Genomic DNA, 18,234 nt, shown 5'->3' with positions numbered 1-18,234 from the left:
TTTTTTTTATAACACAGAAAGTTTTACCAGAGAAATGCAACTCAATATTTATTGCCCAGGTTCTGCAGATTTAGGGAATATCCCACATGTGGCCCTAGTGTGGTAATGTACTGAAGCATAGGACTCAGAAGCAAAGGAGCACCTAGAAGATTTTGGGGCCTTCTTTTTATTAGAATATATTTTAGGCACCATGTCAGGTTTGAAGGACTCTTGCGGTGCTAAAAAGAGTGGAAATCCCCAAAAAGTGACCTCAAAGAAATTATCTATGGGTACTATAGCATTTTGACCTCACAGGTTTATTGCAGAAATTATTGGAATTAGGCTGTGAAAATTATAATCGATATTTTTTAAAGAAAATGTAGGTTTAGCTAATTTTTTTAATTTTTACAAGGACTAAAGGGGAAAAAATCACCACAAAATTTGTAAAGCAATTTCTCCAGAGTAAAATAACACCCCATATGTGGTCACAAACTGCTGTTTGGACACACAGCAGGGCTTAGAAGGGAAAGAGTACTATTTGGCTTTTGGAGATCACATTTAGCAGGAATGGCTTGCGGAGGCCATGTCGCATTTGCAAAGCCCCTGAGGGGACAAAACAATGAAAACGCCAAAAAAGTGACTCCATTTAGGAAACTAAACTCCTTGAGGAATTCATCTAGGGGTGTAGTGAGCATTTTGACCCCACAGGTGTTTCATAGAATTTATTAGAATTGGGCAGTGAAAATAAAAACAATCCCTTTTCTTTAACCCCTATCCGCACGAGTAAGTAACTGTACGTCGTTGCGGGAGGTTACTTCCCGCACGAGGACGTACAGTAACTGATCTTTTTCCGGTGCACGCTGTCGGTGACAGTGTGCACCAGGAACCGGGAGGTCAGCTGTCGCTGTTGGCCGACAGCTGACACTCCACTCTTGCCGGCCAGCGGTCCTTTGCCGCTGATTTCAGCGAATTTACCCCTTAAATTCGGCGATCGGTTGCAATCGCCGAATTTTAGGGGTTTCTAGCATATCGGCAGACCCCGGTCCGAAATCGCGGGTTTGCCGATAGTTAGTATGGCAAACGGAAGCCAAACAATGGCTTCCGTGTCTGCCATGGACGGAAGCCCATCAGGACCAACCTTCAGCTGGTCCTGATAGGCTCCCTGTCAGAGTGACAGGAAGTCACTGTGTCGTTCTCGATGCACACTGTCGGCGACAAGGTGTGCATCCGGAACTTGGAGATCAGCTGTCCCCGACAGCTGACACTCCAGTGTTGACTATCAGCAGCTTGATTTCAGCAATTAACCCGTTACATGCGGGGCTCGATTGCGATCTCCGCATGTAGGGGGTTTGTAGCACATCAGCAGCCCCCATGCAATTGTGGGGGCTGCTGATGATTGTGATGGCATCCGGAGGCCAGGCAACGGCCTCCGGGTCTGCCATGTATGGAAGCTTATGACTATCAGCCTCTGGCTGATCCTCGTAGACTAACTGTCAGAGTGACTGTGACGTCACACTGACAGTTGGAATACGTTACACTACCTAGGTAGTGTAATGTATTCTAGCAGCGATCAAAGCTGCAGGTCAAAAAAATAAAGTGTAAAAAGTAAAAAAAAAGTTAATAAACAAAAAATAAAGTGTAAAAAGTAAAAAAGTTAATAAAAATGTTTATAAAAGTGTAAAAATAAAAGTTTTTGTTTTCCTATAATAAGTCATTTATTATAGGGAAAAAATGAAAACGTTAAAAAAAAAGTACACATATTTGGTATCTCCGTGTTCGTAACGACCCAAACTATGAAACTATAATGTTAATTTTTCTGCACGGTGAACGCCGCAAACAAAATAAACAGAAAACTGTCAGCATCGCTATTTTTTGGTCACCACCCCTCACAAGATATAGAATAAAAAGTGATCAAAAAGTCGTATTTACCCCAAAATAGTACCAATAAAAACTACAACCCGTCTCGCAAAAAACAAGACCTCCCACAGCTTTTTTGACGAAAAAATAAAAAAGTTACGGCTCAGAAAAGCGTGTCTCAGAAAACAAATTATTCTATAAAAACGTATTTTTTTGTGCAAACGCTGCAAACGTAACAAAAACTATACACATATGGTATCGGCGTAATCGTACCGACCGGCAGAATAAAGTAAACTTAATTTATTGCGCACGGTGAACGCTGTAAGAAATAAAGAATTTAAACCGCCAAAATCGCTGTTTTTTGGTCATCTTAGCTCTAAAAAAGATCCTGTGGGGTCAAAATGCTCACTGTACCCCTAAAAAAAATCCTCGAGGGGTGTAGTTTCCAAAATAGGGTCACTTTTGGGGGGTTTCCACTGTTTTGGTCTCTCCGGGGCGTTGCAAACCCGACATGGCACTGAAAACCAATCCAGCAAAATCTGCGCTCCAAAATCCAAAAGCCGCTCCTTCCCTCCTGAGCCCTGTTGTGGGTCCAAACATCAGTTTATGACCACATATCGGGTATTGCCGTAATCGGGAGAAATTGCTTTACAAATGTTGGGGTGCTCTTTCTCTTTTATTCCTTGTAAAAATGAAAAAATTCTATGTTTCCACAGCAAAATATGTGATTTTCATCTTCCCAGACTAATTCCACTAAATTCTGCAAAAAAAACTGTGGGGTCAAAATGCTAACTATACCCCTAGAAAAAATGCCTTGAGGGGTGTAGTTTCCAAAATGGGGTCACTTTTGAGGGGTTTCGACTGTTTAGTTACCAGAAGACCTCTTCAATCCTGACATGGTGCCTAAAATATATTTCTAAAAAAAGGAGTCCCCAAAATCCACTAGGTGCTCCTTTTCTTCTGAGGCCTGTGTTTCAGTCAATTAGGACACTACGGCCACATGTGGGATATTTCTAAAGTCTTCAGAATATGGGCAATAAATATTGAGTTGCGTTTCTCTGGTAAAACCTTCTGTGTTACAGATTTCTTTTATTACAAATGGATTTCGGCGCAAAAAAAAAGAAATTTGGAAATTTCACCTCTAATTTGCCTTAATTCCTGTGAAACGCCTAAAGGGTTAAAATACTTTCTGAATGTGGTTTTGAATACCTTGAGGGGTGCAGTTTTCAAAATGGGGTGATTTATGGGGACTTTCTAATATAGAAGGCCCTCAAAGCCACTTCAGAACTGAACTGGTCCCTGAAAAAATGGCCTATTGAAATTTTCTTGAAAATATGAGAAATTTCTGCTAAAGTTCTAAGCCTTGTAACGTCCTAGAAAAATAAAGGTACGTGAAAAAAAATGATGCAAAAATAAAGTAGACATATGGGGGATGTTAACTAGTAACTATTTTGTGTTGTATTACTATCTGTTTTATAAGCAAATACATTTAAATTTAGAAAAATGCTAATTTTAGCACATTTTTGATACAATTTTAAGTTTTTCACAAATAAATATTGAATTTATCGACCACATTTTTTCACTAACATAAAGTACAATATGTCACGAGAAAACAATCTCAGAATGGCTTGGATAGGTAAAAGCATTCTGGAGTTATTACCACATAAAGTGACACATGTGAGATTTGAAAAAATCATCTGCGTCCACAAGGCCAAAGCAGGCTGTGTCCTAAAGGGGTTAGGGTATGTTCACACGACAGCGTCCGTAACGGCTGATATTACGGGGATGTTTTCAGGAGGAAACATCCCCGTAATTTCAGCCGTAACGGCATGTGCAGGCGCTTGAACGCCGCGTCAGTTACGGACGTAATTGGCGCTGCTAATCATTGGAGTCAATGAATAACGGCTCCAATTACGCCCAAAGAAGTGACAGGTCGCTTCTTTGACGCGAGCGTCTATTTACGCGCCGTCATTTGACAGCAGCGCGTAAATATACGCCTCGTGTGAACAGACAAACGTCAGGCCATTGCTTTCAATGGGCAGATGTTTGTCAACGCTATCGATGCGCTTTTTTCGGACGTCATTCGGGGCAAAAACGCCCGAATGACGTCCGTAATTAGTGCGTGTGAACATACCCTTAATAAGACATAGTTTAACCCCTTCCCGCCGCAGCCCTTTTTCAGATTTTCATTTTCGTTTTTTCCTCCCCACCTTCCAAAAGCCATAACGTCTTTATTTTTCCGTTGATATAGTACTATGAGGGCTTGATCTTTGTGGGACGAGTTGTAGTTTTTCATAGCGCCATTTATTTTGCCATATAATGTACTAAAAAACGGGAAAAAAATTATTTGTGAGGTAGAAAATGAAAAAAACAGCGTTTCCTCCATGGTTTTTTGCACACCGTTTTTACGGAATTTACTGTGCAATTAAAACAACATGTTAACTTTATTTTGTGGGTCAATACGATTACGGCGATACCAAATATATATAGTTATTTCTATATTTTACTACTTTTAGGCTGGATTCACACGAGGTCATTACGTCCGTAATTGACGGACGTATTTCGGACGCAAGTCCTGGACCGAACACAGTGCAGGGAGCCGGGCTCCTAGCATCATAGTTATGTACGATGCTAGGAGTCCCTGCCTCGCTGCCGGACAACTGCCCCGTACTGTAATCATGTTTTCAGTACGGGACAGTTGTCCGGCAGCGAGGCAGGGACTCCTAGCATCGTACATAAGTATGATGCTAGGAGCCCGGCTCCCTGCACTGTGTTCGGTCCGGGACTTGCGGCCGAAATACGTCCGTCAATTACGGACGTAATGACCTCGTGTGAATCCAGCCTTACAAGTAAAAACGTAAGTGTAAAAAAGAATTTATTTTGTGTCGCCAAATTCCGAGAGCCATAACTTTTTTATTTTTCCGTCGATTAAGTTGTATGAGGGCTTATTTTTTGCGGGATAAGCTGTAGTTTTTAATAATACCGTTTTGGTGTACTTACGACGGTTTGATCACTTTTTATTTCATTTTTTGTGGGAGATTAGGTGACCAAAAAATAGAGAGTCTGGCGTTTAGTATTATTTTTTTTACGGCGTTCACCGTGCAGGTTAAATAATGATATATTGTAATAGTTCAGACTTTTACGGACACAGTGATACCAATTATGTTTATTTATTTATTTTTTTACTATGCTCTAGGGGGAAAATGGGAAAAGGGGGGTTTTTTGAACTTTTAATTTACAAAAATAAAACTTTATTTAACTCATTTTTACTTTTTTTTATTAGTCCCCCTAGGGGACTTCAAACAGCGATCGTTAGATCGCTTGCAATATATACTGTAATACTAATGTATTGCAGTATATCGTGATTCTGACAGGCATCTATCAAGCCCTGCCGGAGGCAAGGCTTAATAGGTGTACAAAGATGGCAGACCTGGAGGCCTTCATTAAGTCCCCAGGCAGCCATAGCAACCATCGCCCCCCCGAGATTGCGTTGCGGTGGGCGCGATGAGCTGTTAGAGGGGGTCGCCCCCCTCTTTCTAACGATTTAAATGCTGCGGTCGCTATTGACCGCAGCATTTAACGAGTAAAATGACGGGATCACGCTCGAGCACGATGCCAATCATTACTCTGAAGTGTCGGCTGTAACAAACAGCCGACGCCGGCATCGTAAGGAGCGGGTTCACACCGTGAGCCCGCTCCATACTTCCCCTACCCGACTTTGGCATATGAATACGTCAAATGTCGGGAAGGGGTTAAGCACAAAATTTTTATTTTCTCAACAAATAAAGGAAAAAAAGAACACCAACATTTGTAAAGCAATTTCTCCAGAGTACGGCAATACCCCATATGTGGTCATAAACTGCTGTTTGGGCACACAGCAGGGCTCAGAAGGGCAGGAGCGGCATTTGGCTTTTGGAGTGCAGATTTTGCTGGATTGGTTTTTGGGCGCTATGTCGCAATTGCAAAGCCCCTGTGGGACCAAAACAGTGGAAACTCCCCCAGAAGTGACCCCATTTTGGAAACTGCACCCCTCAAGGTATTCACCTAGGCCTGTAGTGAGCATGTTAACCTCGCAGGTGTTTTGCAGAAATTAGTGTGCACTCGATGTTGCAGAGTAAAAATTTGACTTTTTTTACCATAGATATGCCAATATGTGGTGCCCTGCTTGTGCCACCATACCAAGACAGCTCTCTAATTATTATGCTGTGTTTCCTGGTTTTAGAAACACCCTACATGTGGCCCTAATCTTTTGCCTGGGCATTTGACAGGGCTCAGGAGTGTAAGAGTACCATGTAAAATTGAGGCCTAATTTGGTGATTTACAAAGTATTGGTTCACAATTGCAGAGGAACTGATGTGAAATATTAAAATAAACCCCTGAGAAGTGACCCCATTTTGGAAACTGCACCATTCAAAGCATTTATTAAGGGGTGTAGTGAGCATTTTTATCATACAGGACTTTTCGATAAATGATTGCGCTGTGGATGGTGCAAAGTAAAAATTGCAATTTTTCCCTAGATATGCCAATTCAGTGGCAAATATGTCGTGCCCAGCATGTGCCACTGGAGACACGCATCCCAAAAATTGTTAAAAGGGTTCTCCCGGGTATGACAATGCCATATATGTGGAAGTAAACAGCTGTTTGGGCACGCTGTAGGGTTCAGAGGGGACGGAGCACCATTTGACTTTTATAGAGTGGATTTGCTTGGTTGTAGTTTTGTGTGAGTATTACTGGTATTTCCGTTTATAAAGTGTTTACCTGTGACAATAGTGCATCATGCTGCGTTATTGTGTCCGGTAAAATCACGGCACCCCAAATAAAAGCTGATGGAACCTATTAAAGTCAGTGGGTTCCATCGGAAACCTGCAGTGTCCGTTGTGCAACTGAACCGTTACTTCCGTTATTCCCTTGTTCTACTCCTCTGATGGAGCAGAACAATGCAACTGCATAATGCAGGTGTGAACGTATCCTAACTCACATTTTACAGTGTAAATGATTTACATATTGGTACTCTGTTGAGGTCTTTATTACTAGCAATTATCTGATGCTGCGCTTTATGTGCACAGACCATGTACAGTTTCACATGGAATTATATGGCCTCTCTGTGCTGCTATACAAGCTCTTATGCTTATATATGAAGTTATCTCGCCCTTCTCCTCTAACTTGGAGGATGTATCGAACCATAACTCCGCCATGTGTATGAGTCCTCGAACAGTGTAAACACCACAAATAGCACAGCACTGAACAACATGTTCAACAATGTTTATATCATCATCCACATTAGGATAAAAGCACACGTTCTACACTTTGCAGATTGTCTAGACCTTTTTATTTTTATACCCAGTGTCTGAACAAATTTTATTTACCAGTTTTGGTGTTCAACATATACAAGTTAATTGCATAAGGTCATATAATTCATCACATACAAAACTGATTTTATATCCGCATGTACAATACACACAAATGATGTTTAACCCTTGCTTTCACTGCTATAGAGGTATCTATTACATCCTTTTACACTTATAGCTCACTTAGTTATAAAAACTTACACTAAATCCTGCTTAGAGTCATGATCTCAGGATAATTTTGAAGAGCAGAGTTGAGACTTCACGTCCCTGAAATGATATGCAGATCAGAGGGTTGCAGATCACTTTCTGGTACCTACAAAACCATTCCTATTGGAAATAATGGGGTGCAGATTTTGTCATCTGCCTCCCAACACAAGACTCAGGCTACATGGCATAATCCGTTACATGAATTCTAGCACAGTTGGACATTGCAACTTTTAGGGGACTTTCACATTACTAGTCATGGTAAAGCCGCAGCACAATCAGACTGTAAGAAAAAAACACATGTTTTTCTTATAATCGTTTCTATCGTTGGGTTTGTTCTACTTCAAGTATCATAGTTTTCAAATACAGATTTCAATGTTGTGGTTTTCCTAATTGAAGAAAAAAAACCTGCTGTAAATCTACAACAAAATTGTGACAGATACGGCATGTTAATTTTTATTTCTTTTTTTCAGCTGGATTGTGTGAATGTGCTTTTCTAAATTCTAATCACTGCAACAGAACAAATGACGGATGCAGTAAATTTTGACAAGTGATAAAAAAAAAGTACAAAATCGTGACAAAACCATGGCAAAAAAAACAAAACGTGATTTGACCGCGACATGTGAACACACACCCATACTGCTTATTTTTAAGTTAAATAATGAGGGAGTAACACACACCTGATCATGGAGCAGCTGAGCAGTCAATTGCCTAATTACTTTTGAGCCCCTAAAATTGGGGGGCTAAGTATTATATAACTATACCATTCACCCGATTTTGAAGCAAACTTTCAACTTTAATATAATGGACTTTAAACTTTGAGTTATTACTTAGGCTGATATTATTTACTGTCAACTCCAATATGCTAGGGTACAGCTCGAAAGTATAATAAATTAGTCAATGTCCAAATACTTATGGACCGAAGTGTATACACATACTGTATAGATATTATGCACAAGCTCTGCACAATATGTTTTCTGGTGCCAGCGATCACTTAATTGGAATGTCAACTGTCATGTGAAAAACTGTTGGGTCAATAGCATAGGCTTTTCAATCTTTCTACCACTCTCTTTATAACTTAGATCCCCCTACAACTACAAATCCTGAGTTACAGAGCACTACTCGGGTTTCCGCCATGAAACACTTTCTAGGCACACTCCAGCTTCCTCGGTTGTCGGACAAGGACAGGACCTCTCTACTGTCCCCTTTTAGGCTGGGTTCACACGACCTATTTTCAGACGTAAACGAGGCGTATTATGCCTCGTTTTACGTCTGAAAATAGGGCTACAATACGTCGGCAAACATCTGCCCATTCATTTGAATGGGTTTGCCGACGTACTGTGCAGACGACCTGTAATTTACGCGTCGTAGTTTGACAGCTGTCAAACTACGACGCGTAAATTGACTGCCTCGGCAAAGAAGTGCAGGACACTTCTTTGCAACATAATTTGAGCTGTTCTTCATTGAAGTCAATGAAGAGCAGCTCAAGATTACAGGCGTCAAAGACGCCTCGCATAATACGAGGAGCAGCATTTACGTCTGAAACGACGCAGCTGTTTTCTCCTGAAAACAGTCTGTCTTTTCAGACGTAAAAGCCTCTCATCGTGTGCACATGCCCTAAGACGTAAAAGCTCCTCCTCACATTTTGCGAGGCGTCTTTGACACTCGTAAATCTTGAGCTGCTCTTCATTGACTTCAATGAAGAACGGCTCAAATTACGTTGCAAAGAAGTGCCCTGTACTTCTTTGCCGAGGCAGTCATTTTACGCGTCGTCATTTGACAGCTGTCAAACGACGAAGCGTAAATGACAGGTCGTCTGCACAGTACGTCGGCAAACCCATTCAAATGAATGGGCAGATGTTTGCCGACGTATTGGAGCCCTATTTTCAGACGTAAAACGAGGCATAATACGCCTCGTTTACGTCTGAAAATAGGTTGTGTGAACCCAGCCTGAGGGTATGTGCACACGAGAAGTGGCCTTTACGTCTGAAAAGACAGACTGTTTTCAGGAGAAAACAGCTGCGTCGTTTCAGACGTAAATGCTGCTCCTCGTATTATGCGAGGCGTCTCTGACGCTCGTAAATCTTGAGCTGCTTTTCATTGACTTCAATGAAGAATGGCTCAAATTACGTTGCAAAGAAGTGTCCTGCACTTCTTTGCCGAGGCAGTCAATTTACGCGTCGTAGTTTGACAGCTGTCAAACGACGACGCGTAAATTACAGGTCGTCTGCACAGTACGTCGGCAAACCCATTCAAATGAATGGGCAGAGGTTTGCCGACGTATTGTAGCCCTATTTTCAGACGTAAAACGAGGCATAATACGCCTCGTTTACGTCTGAAAATAGGTCGTGTGAACCCAGCCTAACAATTGATGAGATGGGAAAATGTTTACAGTCAATTCCATTGGAAAAAAGTCCAGGCCCAGATGACTTGCCGGTTTCTTGCTATAAAAAATTCTCAAATACATCGCTACCACGTTTTGCAGAGCTCTGTAACTCGCTCCTTACAGGGCTCCTATCTCCCATGAAAAGCTTTAGAAGCTTTCATAACTCTTATTCCGAAGGAGGGGAAGAAACCCGAGGAATGTGTTAGTCATAGACCGATATTACTCCTCAATAACGATGTGAAATGGTCGGCTAAACTCCCTGCCAACAGGATTGCAATCTTTTTACTGTCTTTAATAGATGAGGAGCAAGTAGGTTTTGCACAACAAAAGGGAAGTAGACACAACATTTCAATGCAATCCATCATGCTAGGACCCATAACACCCCCTTGGTCTTCCTCGGTACAGATGCCGAGAAGGCTTGTGACAGGGTCAGCTGGGAGTACATCTGATTGGTATTGAATAAATTAAATGTCCCCTTAATGTTTGTTTTGGTGATTTTTTTCCCTTTAGACTATTCCCTCCATCCAAATTAATGATACACTCACAAGTGGTATGTTGAGGGTATGTCAAGGCTCGAAGCCGTTAGCATGTCCACAAATCAGCTTTCCCCCTTGTAAGTGTCCAAACATATTTATGGTTATATGGTTTAAGTTATGGCTCTTGGAAGGCGGGGAGTTAAAAATGAAAAAGCGAAAAATGGTCAGTCCTGAAAGGGTTAATCTTACTACATTTATCAGAATCAAGTTAAAGATGGCTACATCCATATGTCTTCCCCAGGAAGAATACAACGCGAATAAAAACGCTCTACCAACCCTATATATCGGCAGCAAAACCGTTCATTCCTCAGTAATGGAGATGTGGTTTGATAAGTTGCATCAGATATGCCGTTTAGAGGAATTTGATAGTTGGGGAGCTGATAGCAGACCAAATTTTCTAAAAACTGTGGCTGGATTTCCATTTACGGTGACCTAGGGACTACTGCCCTTGATAAGAGCAGTACTGTCAAATTGTTAATTACTTCTTTTATCAACCCACTTACCCTTTCCATTTCCAACTAGTTCATTCTTAATAAATATGGTATTTGCTAATGTAGAACATACATGGTGTATTTTATACTGTCGATCTGGGTTTATGGCACTGTCAATTAATGTTTTATTTTTTGGTTTGAACCTATTAACAGAACATAATATTGTTTCTTTCCCTTCGCATTCAGAGGGACTCTCATTAATATCATCGTTCTCTGAGCAATGATCAATACTAAGACGGTACTGTAGATTTGTTTTTAAGTTTTGTCTAATTTTTTGTACTTTATTTATCAAATATTTGCTCTCATGTAGACCTTTCCATTATGGTTTGAGCTGCTCAGTTGGGAACTTGTATTTCCTTGCGGCACTTTTTATGGCATCATTTCTTTCTTTAATCTGTGATGTATACCATATTTTGTATACCTTTGCTGGTCAACCTACTATTTGTAACATGTTTTTTGTATTTACGTGTCTTAATGTTAAGAGATTATACAAAATAAAAAATAACGCTGAGTCTAACTAGTCCAAACAGAGACCTGATTGTGATAGTTGTCACATTATCAGGGCTGTAACCGAGGCAGTTATGGCATCTCCAGTTATAAAAGAAATAAGTACTGTAAAAAATAACAATAAAAAAATGTACCTTAGGCCTCGTTCACATCTGCATTGGAGACTTCATTAGGGGTCTCCGTTGCAGATCTGGCCGAGATTACCGGAGACAATAGCGCAGATTGCAGTGCTATCATCTCTGGGAAAATCAGACACCCCGGCGGAAAGCCGACGGAACATATTGAAGTAAATAGGTTCCATCAGCCAGCGGTGTCTGTTGTGCAACCGAACCGTTGGTTCCGTTATTCCATTGTTCTGCTCCTCTGACGGAGCAGAGCAACAGAACATGCCGAAGCAGGTGTGAACGAAGCTTAAAGGTTTTTTGTGACCTTTTGGGGACAAGTCGTAATTAGGAAACAAAGTAAAAGACGAAAACAAATAATAACAAAAAAAAGCCTTAACCCCTTAGTGACCAGCCCATTTTAGGCCTTAATGACCAAGCTATTTTATTCGTTTTTCTATAGTCGCATTCAAAGAGCTATAACGTTTTTATTTTTTCGTCTACATAGCTGTATGACGACTTGTTTTTTGCGGGATTAGTTGTGCTTTTTAATGGCACCATTTTTGGGTACATATAATTTTTATATTAACTTTTATTAACCTTTTTGGGGGGGATTATAAAAAAAACCTGAAATTCCGCCATTGTTCTATGCGTTTTTAAATTGACGCCGTTCACTGTGCGACGTAATTAACATGTGACCTTTATTCTATGGGTCGGTACGATTACGGCGATACCACATATGTAGAGGTTTTTTTATGTTTTACGACTTTTGCACAATAAAAACACTTTTGAACTAAAATTATTTGTTTTTGCCTCGTTGCTTTCCAAGAGCCGTAATTTTTTTATTTTTCCATCAATGTAGTGATTTTTTGGGGTTGTTTTCTGCAGGACAAGACGTAGTTTTGAATGGTACTGTTTTGCGGTACATGGGACTTATTGATTCATTTTTATTATGACTTTTTTGGGGGGCAATGGAAAAAAATTGCAATTTCGCCATAGTTTTTGGCGTTTTTTTTTTACGGTGTTCACTTTGCGGTTTAAATTACATATTAACTTTATTAATGGAGTCATTACGGTCGCGGCGATACCACATATGTGTACTTTTTTTTTTTTTTTACACTTTTACTAAATAAAACCACTTTTTATGGAAAAAAATGGTTTTATTTATTTTTTTACTGTACTTTTTATTAATAATCTTTATTTCACTTTGATGACTGATTTTATTAGTCCCACTAGGGGACTTTACTGTGCGATGTTCCGATCGCTGCTATAATGCTCTGGTATACTTCGTATACCAGAGCATTATTGCCTGTCAGTGTAAATCTGACAGGCAATCTGTTAGGACGTGCCTCCGGCGCGTCCTAACAGGCATATGTCCAGGGCAGACCTGGGGGCTTTTATCAGTCCCCCGGCTGCCATGACACCCCATCGGAGACCCGCGATTGCATTCGCGGGCCGCCGATGGGTGAGAGAGGGAGCGCACTCCCTCTGTAAACAAAGTTAAATGCCGCGGTCGCTATTGACGGCGGCATTTAACGGGTTAAACGGCCGCGATCGAAGTAAACTTCGATCGCGGGCGTTGGAGCAGGAGCTCAGCTGTCATCAGACAGCAGAGCCCCGGCTCCTGCCTGCACGGGACACCCGTGCAGGACTTAGACTAGGCTGACGTGAAAAGGCGTCAGCCTAGCCTAAAGCCCAGTAGTGAATCACGTTAAAAGACGTATTAGTGGTCACTAAGGGGTTAAAGAGGCTCTGTCACCAGATTATAAGTGCCCTATCTCCTACATAATCTGATCAGCGCTGTAACGTAACAGTGGTTTTTATTTTGAAAAACTATAATTTTTGAGCAAGTTATGAACAATTTTAGATTTATGCTAATTGCCAAATGGATGTTTTTTAACTTTTGACCAAGTGGGCGTTGTAAAGAGAAGTGTATGGCGCTGACCAATCAGTGACCAATCAGCGTCATACACTTCTCTCCATTCATGTCCATTTGTATTCAAAGCACAGTGTGATCTTGCGAGATCACGCTGTGCTGTCACATACACCCACATTAACTTTACTAAAGTGTCTTGAGAGTGAATAGACCTCCAGCCAGGATGCGATGTCTATTCACACTCCCGACACTTCGGTAAAGTTTCTGTGGGACTTACTCACACAGCACAGCGTGATTTTTTCAAAATAAAAACCACTGTTGTTACCTACATTACAGTGCCTATCAGATTAGGTAGGGGATAGGGCATTTATAAACTGGTGACAGAGCCTCTTTAAAGAAAAAACGTGTCTACTTATTAAATCCCAAAAAATGTGCCATATTATGGGGTTAAGTAAGAAACTATTTATTCCATTTTCTTATCGTTTCAAAAATTAGATAAAAAATTACCTTTATATGCACTATATGGGCAAAAGTATTGGGACATCTACGCATTACACTTACAGGAGCTTTTATGACATCCCATCCTAAATTCATAGTCATTAATATGGAGTTGGTCTCCCCTTTGTAGCTGAAACAGTTTCCACTCTACTGGGAAGGCTTTCTAAAACATTTTGGAGTGTGACTGTGGGAATTTTTGCCCATTCATCCAGAAGAGCATTTATGAGGTCAGACACTGATGTTGGACGAGAGGGCCTGGCTTGCAATCTCGGTTATAGTTCATCCCAGAGGTGTTTGATGGGGTTGAGGTCAGGGCTCTGTGCAGCCAGTCAAGTACTTCAATACTAAACTTACCCAACCATGCCATTATGGACCTTGCTTTGTGCACTGGGGCACAGTCATGCTGAGACAGAAAAGGGCCTTCCCTAAACTGTTCCCACAAAGTTGGAAACATTCAATTGTCCTAAATGTCTTGGTATGCTAAAGCATTAAGATTTTCCATCACCAGAACTAAGGCGCTAGGCCAACCCCTGAAAAAACAACAGTATAGCAATAGCCCTCCTCCACCAACCTTTATAGTTGGCACAATGCAGTCAGGCAGGTAACGTTCTCCTGGCATTCACCAAACCCAGACTAGTCGATCAGACTGCCAGATAGAAAAGTGTTATTTGTCACTTCACTGAACACGTTTCCACTACTCCACAGTCCAGTGGCCGCAAGCTTTACAACACTTCATCCGGCGTTTGGATTTGTGCTTGGTGATGTAAGGCTTGCATGCCATGAAGCTCCATGATGAACAGTTTTTGTGCGGATGTTAATGCCAGAGGAGGTTTGAAACTCTGTAGTTATTGAGTCGGCAGAGCGTTGCTGACTTTTATGCACTATGCGCCTCAACACTCAGCGACCCAGTTCTATAACTTTACTTGATCTGCCACCTCATGGTTTAGTTGCTGTGGCTCCTAAACTCTTCCACTTTGCAATAATACCACTCACAGCTGATCCTGGAATATCTAGCAGGGAAGAAATTTCACAAACTGAGGCCCCATGCACACGACAGCAAAAAACCTCCATTTTTGCGGACCGCAATCGCGGTCCGCAAAAACGGAGCCATTCACTTTCATTGAACACTGACACCTTTCCGTAGCACTACGGAAGGGTGTCAGTGCCGTGGAAATGTTCCGGGAATTATGGAACATGTCCGTTCTTTCGCATTTTGCGGGCCGTGCTCCCATACTTTGTATGGGAGCACGGCCCGAAAATGCGGCTGTCAGTCAGCGGCCGGCCGTGCCCGCAATCGCGGGCCGTGATTGCGGGCACGGTCGTGTGCATGGGGCCTTACTTGGTGCAACGGTGGCATCCTATTACAGGACCACGCTGGAATTCAGTGACCTCTTTAGAACGACCCATTCTTTCACAAATGTTTGTAAAGGCGACTCCATGGCGAGGTGCTTGATCTTATACACCTGTGGCAATGGGACTGAATGAAACAACTTATTTAATGATTTAGAGGTGTGTCTCAATACTTTTTGAATAGGAGTTATGAATTATGAGTGCTACCGATTGAAGGAATTATGAATTGGAAATTGAATCTATTTAAAGGATATGTAAACCTTTGAACATTTTTTTTTTAATGAAACAATGTATCATGGTACCATGTGAATACACCCTAAGGCCCTGTTCACACTGAGTTTTTTGCAGGCAGAAAAAATCTGCCTCAGAATTCCTTCAGGAATTTTGAGCAGATTTTGAACTGCTTGCACGTTTTTTTTGTTTTTTTTCGCTGCGTTTTTCTTCCATAGCCATTGAAGCTAATGCAAGGACCGTGGGCAAAAAACGCAGCAAGAGACGCTCAGAAGTTAGTGCTGCAGGTTTTTTCCGCCTCCCTCTGATTTCAATGGGAGGTCAGAGGTAGAAACCGTGGTGGGAAAAAAAAAACACCTCTGCCTCCCATTTAAATCAACGGGGGGCGGTTTATGCTGTTTTCTGGCGCTGATTCCAATGTGGTTTCCGCGTTAAAATTAGCACCAAAAACTGTGTGAACTGACCCTAAAAGATGGATGCTGCGTGTCCAACACGCCGGACCTGCTGTCACCTAAGCCGTCCGTCCCGCTGACCTGACGGATTCGGGTTTCAGCACAAGATACAGCTTCTATGTATCCAGGATACATAGAAGCTCTATCTCAAAAAGTAAACTTTTTTTTTTTATAAAAAAACAATTAAAAAGTTGCTTAAAATAACATGATACATAGTTTTATTAATGAGAGAAAGAAAAAGTGTTGAAAGGTTTACATCGCCTTTAAAAATATAATGATGTATGGCATGTGCAAAGTATTAGAATTACATTAGTATACATTTGTCCTTTAGGATCACACAGCATTTACTGACTTGCTAATTAGCAATATATCTTCTATTTACAAGCCTGGAGTATCAATAAATAGACTTTCTATTTTTACCTAATGAATTCCTGCTATAAAAGCTCTAAGAAGATGAAAAAACTACTGTATTGCAATCATCCAAATAGGAACACAGAGATCTGGAAAACCCTTTTGTCTTTCTTCTGCAATGATCGACATTCCGGTCCTCTCAATGATGCCTCGCAATATACGAATGTCTCGAATCAAACTGCTGTCAATGGGATCGATTCTGCAGCCTTCCCTCGCTACATTATCTTTCAGAATAATTATCCCATTGTCTTTTAAACCGTTTTTGCAGCGTACCAGAAACACCAAGAGATCCTTGTCTGTCAGATAACCTTAAAATTTAAGAAAAACAGAAGTGAGAACATTATAGAGTAAGATACCTAGCGGTGATCAGTAATGAAGACCTTTCCTTAAGCCTCATTCACACGTGCATATCAGATTCACGCGCGTTATTCACGTGTGTGTTGCGTTATGCATCAGTGTGGCATGCGTTATTCACACACTCGCAGAGCACACTTTTTTTTTAAATTATTAGGGTATGTGCACACACACTAATTACGTCCGTAATTGACGGACGTATTTCGGCCGCAAGTACCGGACCGAACTCAGTTCAGGGAGCCGGGCTCCTAGCATCATACATATGTACGATGCTAGGAGTCCCTGCCTCTCCGTGGAACTACTGTCCCGTACTGAAAACATGATTACAGTACGGGACAGTTGTCCTGCAGAGAGGCAGGGACTCCTAGCATCGTATATAACTATGATGCTAGGAGCCCGGCTCCCTGCACTGTGTTCGGTCCGGTACTTGCGGACGAAATACGTCCGTAAATTACGGACGTAATTAGTGTGTGTGCACATACCCTTATTTTCAATTGAATTGATGTGTTAATCACGCACCGCACCCGGTTGTGCATCCGTGGGTGGTGTGTGATTTTCACGCACCCATTGACTTCAAATGGACGCGTAGGTGCGTGATAACGCACCAATATAGGTCATGCAGTGAGTTTCACGCAACGCACTCACGCTGCGTGAAAAATCACGCATGTGTGAATGGCCCCATTGAAAACAATGGGTCCGTGTGTTGCGCGTTGTTTCAACACACAGCACACGGACGTGATTCATGCTCGCGTGAATGGGGCCTTAGAGTAAAACTGTCAAGAGACATATCAGCCCATTACTTACTATGCAATACCATATTAGGCCGGATTCACACGAGCGTGTTCAGTTCGTGATATACGGTCCGCAGGTCGGCCGCATTTCCCGGAGTGAGCACACAGCAGGGAGCTCTTATCGTCATAGTTATGTATGACGCTAGAAGTCCCTGCCTCGCTGCGGGAAAACTGTCACGTACTGATAACATGTTTTCAGTATGGGACAGTAGTTTCCGGAAAGGCGGGGACTCCCAGCGTCATACATAACGATGATGCTAGGAGCCCAGCTCCCTGCAGTGTGCTCAGTCCGGGAAATGCGGCCGACCTGCGGACCGTATATCACGGACTGAACACGCTCGTGTGAATCTGGCCTTATACTAAGAAACTACACACCCATAATTCCAAATGGTATTCACCATTGACTGATTGTATCCAGTGGGGTTCTATAATATACGCAAAATGCACATATCCCAAGTAACTTATTTCAGCACATTTCCTATGGCATAGAGTAGGTTTTTCTGGCTTTATGTAAATAAAACGTAATCACAGTATAAATATACAACTTTCTATTATGCTTTGTATTTCAATTGATACTTTGTGTTTCAGTTTGCTGTCAGTGAATAAGAACACTTGTTTACATTCAGAGGTAGCAAACCAGCACACAGGATACACACCTGGACTCCAGATTGTTACATTGTAGCAAACTATTAGGCCCTGTTCACACTAAGTTTTTTGCAGGCAGAAATATCTGCCTCAAAATTCCATCTGGAATATTGAGGCAGATTTTGGCCTTCCTGCTCGACATTTGTCGCGTTTTTCGTGGCATTTTTTGGCCGCGGCCGTTGAGCGCCGCGGGCAAAAAATGCTGTGAAAACCCCCT

At 41.7% G+C, this 18,234-nt stretch overlaps 1 protein-coding gene across 1 annotated transcript in view; it reads right to left on the bottom strand.

Annotated features, from left to right (window-relative positions):
- Positions 1–16,278: 16,278 nt before the first annotated feature.
- The window catches only part of NTMT2 (N-terminal Xaa-Pro-Lys N-methyltransferase 2), a 93,656-nt gene continuing 91,700 nt past the window's right edge, over positions 16,279–18,234 (bottom strand). Inside the window, exon 4 of the mRNA XM_075832267.1 lies at positions 16,279–16,535. Coding sequence (XP_075688382.1) covers positions 16,279–16,535 — 257 coding nt within the window. The remainder of the gene's footprint in view (positions 16,536–18,234) is intronic.

This window comes from Rhinoderma darwinii, chromosome 7, assembly GCF_050947455.1.
Source record: "Rhinoderma darwinii isolate aRhiDar2 chromosome 7, aRhiDar2.hap1, whole genome shotgun sequence".
In the NCBI taxonomy this organism is placed as follows: Eukaryota; Metazoa; Chordata; class Amphibia; order Anura; family Rhinodermatidae; genus Rhinoderma; species Rhinoderma darwinii.
The sequence above is the reverse complement of the archived record's forward strand: the minus strand, read 5'-3'. Positions and strand labels throughout refer to the sequence as shown.